Consider the following 5,555-nt stretch of genomic DNA (forward strand, 5'->3'; position numbering starts at 1 on the left):
TAGAAGGTAAAATAAATGCTGCAAAGTAAAGGGAAATCCAGGAGGACAACCTGATGCAGTCTGCAGAAGAACTGAGATTTGGGATAATATTTGTTTCCCAAAAGACAATGAGCAGAAGCAAACAGCCAAAGCTCCACAGAAATGGTTTAAAGAAGGTGAATGTTCTGGAGTGACAGAGTCAGAGTCCAGTAAATTCTTGTCAAAAACGCTAAATTAAATTGACCATGTTTCAATGTTGTTCAATGTTAATTAAAAAATGTGACATTTTTCAGTGGGTGAATACCTTTATAGGCACCCAGTCTTCCTTCTGTCAGTTTCATTCGTGGCTTTGAAGGCCCGCTCTGCCTCTAATTCTCACATACATGATGTGTTTCCAGGCCTCCTCTGATGTGAAGCCTCCGCTACCAGACCCGGCGTTCAACAGGAGATGCAGTTTGCTCGCCAGCGACGTGAGTTCACTTCTTTACTTTAATTATTTTCACTGTGCTCACGGTTTGTGTCTGCAGACATACCAGCAGCTCTATGATGCTGTAACATGAGCTACATGCTAACTAGCTGGGGTTTAGGAGGTTAAATGTCTTTTTTCAACTTAGCATGCTAGCATGCTAACTAGTCCGGTCAGACAGGTGGTAATGTTCGTAGTTCTGCAGATATTTTCTTAAAAGAAAAATGACTAAAGAGAGAAAAATGATCTGATGTGAAAGTCTCAAACAAATTCCATCCTGTTTTTGAAGCATTATTGAGCCAAAAGCATCCGTCTGCTCGCAAAGCAGCGTTGTTATAGTCAGCAAGTAAATAACTATAATCTGACATCTTAATCCAGAAATAATAACGCGCTTTACGATTTTCCCCTTTTTGGTTTTTGTAAAACAGCAGATTTCCGAACTCCTGGATAACATTAATATTTATATTTTAGCATTAAAAATATCATTTCTGCTGAAGAGCTTCTACGTATTGCTGTATTAACCGTTACAGGTCTAATACATTTGTTCAGCTCTGTGTATATTTTGAATGCTTTTGTCAGTGTTCCACCATAAAACAACTAATCGAGATATTACACATTCATGGCTGCCAGTCTAACAGTTGTGGACATATCTGAGCCCATCAGACCAAAGACGAGGACAAGCTGTCAAACAGATGCTAGCTCGGCTACATCCATGAGCCAAAATGGCGTTCGCGTGGAGTCAGAAACAGAGCATCGGCTGCAGTTTGCTCGATTTAACCTCATGAATAATTTCTGCAACATGTGAGGCGTCGTCATCTTTTTCCTTCCGATGTGAGCAGCGTTGCCATTGGTAACACCCCTCCGAAGATGCAGCTTTTATTCAGCACAGTCAAAGAAAAGGGAAAAAAAAAAGGCGCTTTTTTGACTTCTGCAACTGCCTTTTGGAGCAAATATCTGGCAGTGAAGCGCTGAACGAGGGCGAGTGTTGTTGTAGGATGTGGGAGGGTGAGATATCGATTCCCTGGTGTGAGTCAAACTTGGCAGCTTTGGCAGCAGAATGACTCATCAGCTACAGTGGAAGCGATTCAACCCACTTTATAAAACCGTCTTCGCCGGTACCTCCAGCTGCTCTGAGAACACCTGCCTTCAAACCTTTAATTGTCGACTCCGGGACGAGACTTCTGCTCTTCACCGACACGAGTCTACGTCTTCACAAAGAGACGGCAGGCGGGAGGACTTTTACTTTGTTCCCGAAATTTCTGGTGAAGCTCTGCACTCGCTGCGATCCTCAAAGGCGGATCAAGCAGGAGATGCTGCTGTTGCCATGGAAACGTTCGCCACTTTAAAGTTCACAACGCCCCGAACGGAGCTTCAGTGTATAAAACAAGAAGTTACGCAACGCAGTGTTTGTCTTCAAGAGGACATTCAAGGAGCCGCTCTGATGTTCTCTTTCTTTAGCATATTGTGAAACTTTTCTCACATTCGCTGGTTTTTGTTGTTTTAGTCACAGGAAGTGCGAAAGAGTGAAATAAAGCAAACTAGAGCGTTCCTGAAGCACCGATGCTGCTTTTGCCACGAAATATATCCTGCTATATTTATAGATAAGCTATAATTAGTTTTACTTTGAAAAGCCAGCATGTTTCACGGACCCTGATCTTTTAACATCTTTGAGCTTTTACTTTGAAAGCGTATCAATCAGCCAATCAGCTGCGAGTCACCACCAGCTTTCAGTGAGCAGAGCAGAATGAGAGTTATCTCCTCGAACAAACGGTCACAGCTCATAAACTATACGTCCTATCAAAACAATTCTTTCAGCGTGTGAAGCACATCTTGTTCCCAACACGCTGATGTGTTCTCATGTCCGTACTGTGTTTTATGCAGATTTAGTGGCTGGTTAAAAAGACTCACCGTTTCTTATTTTCACTCAAACCTTTGAGGCTATAATGGGAGTCAACGAGAGTCTTGGTTGACATTCTCTGAGCTCTGAGGTGATTTATGAAAAAAACCATAAATCCTACAGCAATGAGACTCACGCTGGGTGGAAGAGGACAACAGTACCTACAGTTTTATGTGTAAAGTGTTCATGTAGAGGAGAAATTATAGGAAGGGGACAAAATTAACTGCACTTCATTCATTAAATGTATTTGGTCACATGACGTCTTCCGCTGTAGAAAAATTGAGAATTTTCACAGAAATTTATAAAACTTAAACTGCAGCTACAGATAAACCGTCGAAGGTGACAAAATATGGATTTAAAGGAATATCATTGACATCCTTTAAACGTAGAATGAAGTCTCTGCTGTAAAGTCTGCCGGAGCGTCAGGGTTCCAAAGATGGCAAACTCCCCATTCTGTTCAATGGGGACCAAAAGTCACAGCACACAACTCCTGGTTGAGCTGCATGGTGTGATATATAATTAATATGGGTTTTCTGTGGGTTCGGGACAAGTTAGGAGCCGAAAATCATGTCGGAAGAATCTAACTTTTTAACTTTTTGCTGTTTCTGCCCAGTTCTCATTCTGCACGACTAATCAAGAAGAGAAACACGTCTCACAGAACATCATTTACTCTTTTTTTTAACTTTATGTACAAGCATTACAGACTTACACATGTTCACAGCGACATGAGAGAAAAGCTCTCTGTTGTGTTATAAATGTTTCAGCTACAGGATGACGAACAACAAGGACCACGACGTGTGCAAAGCCAGAAAAACACTATTTTGGACGACTTTTGCAGTGTTACGCCACATGAGGAAGGCTTTTAATTTTAATAATTTTCTCTGCAGCTGCACTCATCTACAGTCGTCCTCAGATGGATTCATAGCCTCCTGTTAAAGAAGGAAAGAAAAAAACAGCTGAAATAAGTTGAATTTGACAAAAGTAATCATAAATTAAAATGTAATGAACATCATGACGTTGCTTTTGAATTGTGGCTCAACAGAAATATATTAAAAAACAGCAAACAAGCATGAATGGACCCACAAACTAATATTTAGTTGAACAACCTTCTGAGCCAATCACTGCCATCAGGTGTTTCCTGTAACTCTCAGTCAGACTTCTGCACCTGTTGACAGGTGTTCTGACCCACTGCTCATCAGCAAAGTGCTCTCATTGGACCGGGACAGTTTGTTTTTTAAAAATTATTCTTTTCAACCACAATTCAAAAGCCGCGTCTAATTTCACTAAATTATAATTTAGCACATTTTTATTTATTACTAATTTTGTTCATTTCATAATAGATATCACGGAGAGAGTAGGCCGACCAGCGAACCTCTATTCGGCACCATCAAGCACCTTTTGTTTTTCCGCTCCCAGATTTTGCGGCGACAGCTTGTCATCCGTGGATTAATTCCACTTTCCTCCTGGGTCCCTGCAGAAAATCTGCCGCTCGGCTGGTCTCGGCCGGACACCAAACTGTGCCGCGTGTTCAGATGACGTTCAATCACAAGACTCAAGACACAGCAGCAGCAGCAGAGACGGAACAACAACACAAACTGTAGATTCACGTCGTTATTAAACTGATTCTGGCTCAGCTCCGAGCGTTAATCCCACAAATGAGTAGAAATCTTCTTTTTCAGTAGCATTTATTTATACCTCTCTGTCAGCTGCAGGTTTTTACAGAAGGGTTTCATTCACAGCCTGAATTATAGGAAAAAAATGGTGAAAATGGATTTCTTTTCTGGATATTGTGAGTTATTTTCTGGTTTATGGGGTGATAAAGTGAAATGTTTCATATCTCCACTGTCAAAACCTTCGACTTTAACATGTCAACAAGATGAAACGAGAGTCTTTTTCCAACGTTTGCGTCTCTGTTCTGGAAATTAGTGCAAATTTACACAGATAAGATGTGTTGTTATACTTCATTTGCATATTTAAACATGACATTTCAGAAACAATTAAATGTAAAATATCTGCTCGGTATGTTTCTCTGTCAACAGATTCGCATCAAGTTTAAATATTTATAATCAGTCAGTGTCAAAATCTCAAAATTTGACATTTCTAATTATTAGAATTAGCATTTTCCATTGTGTTTTGTTTTGTTATTTAGAACAACTAATATGGTATGAATAAATCAATCAATGATAAAATAAAGAATAATCATAAAAACTGTTTTTAATACAATGTACATTTTTACTTTCATGCTTTTACTTTTTACATGTTTTAATGCTCATATTGTCTCATGTGTAATGTAATTTACAGAAACATAAAACAACATACATGTAAACTGTCGTGTCTTCTCCTCCCTGCAGGTCAGATATAAGGAGGACTTTGAGAAGATGAAAGGTCAGAGTCTGTTTGTTCCCGGAGCCGAACTCATCCACTCCAAGAACATCAGCGCCGTCATATCTGAGGTCTGAACACATTCACGGGTATGAGGTGTTGTTAACCGATCCCCGAGCAGCTTCTGGGCCTGTTCTCTGTTCCTGTTACAGTTTTTACTCGCTGTGGGCTCATTTGTCTCTGCACGTCATACAGAGAAAGAGAAATCAGACAAAAAGATGCTAAAATGACACAGAAATTAGTTAAAAAGACACAAATACAACATGAAAAAATGCTAAACAGACAGAGAAGGACACAAAAGTAGCACAAAGAGACAAGTACATGCAGCACGTCACAGTTAAAATGGTACAAAGGGACAAAAATGGCACAAAAATGGCAGAAAACATACCAAACTGCCTCAAAAAGACCCTAAAACAACACAAAGAGACACGAAATGCAGCATGGCACAGCTAAAACGATGCAAATGGGAAAAATTACACAATAAGGACATAAAAAGATGTTAAAACGAAAACAGTAGAACACAGAAAACACTGTTTCTGAGCCGTGCTGCATTTATTTATTGATCCAGTAGGTTTTTTTCATTGTCCCTATCAGTCTAGACATTTGCCAAAATGATTTAAAACTTGTCCAAAGTAACATTAAACTGTGTAAATTGACCCCAAAATTCATCTGAAGTGACAAAAAACATCCAAATTGACTCAACAATTGTCCAAAAATAACTTAAAATCTGCAAAATGTACTTTAAAGTACTTTGAAATTACAATGTTTGAGTCTTTATGGATAATTTGACTCATTTTAGTCCAGTTTAGAGTCTCTGCTCATCAGATGTAG

General features: G+C 39.5%; 1 protein-coding gene across 1 annotated transcript in view; it reads left to right on the plus strand.

The window, feature by feature from the left end:
- Positions 1–5,555, plus strand: part of LOC103369805 (nebulin-like) — a gene marked incomplete at its 3' end in the record, with an annotated part of 46,164 nt that overhangs the window by 5,578 nt on the left and 35,031 nt on the right. The window contains exons 3-4 of the mRNA XM_008298618.1: positions 378–449; positions 4,694–4,795. Of these exons, the coding sequence (XP_008296840.1) occupies positions 378–449; positions 4,694–4,795 (174 nt within the window). The remainder of the gene's footprint in view (positions 1–377; positions 450–4,693; positions 4,796–5,555) is intronic.

This window comes from Stegastes partitus, unplaced genomic scaffold (assembly GCF_000690725.1).
Source record: "Stegastes partitus isolate 25-593 unplaced genomic scaffold, Stegastes_partitus-1.0.2 Scaffold1332, whole genome shotgun sequence".
Classification (NCBI taxonomy): Eukaryota; Metazoa; Chordata; class Actinopteri; family Pomacentridae; genus Stegastes; species Stegastes partitus.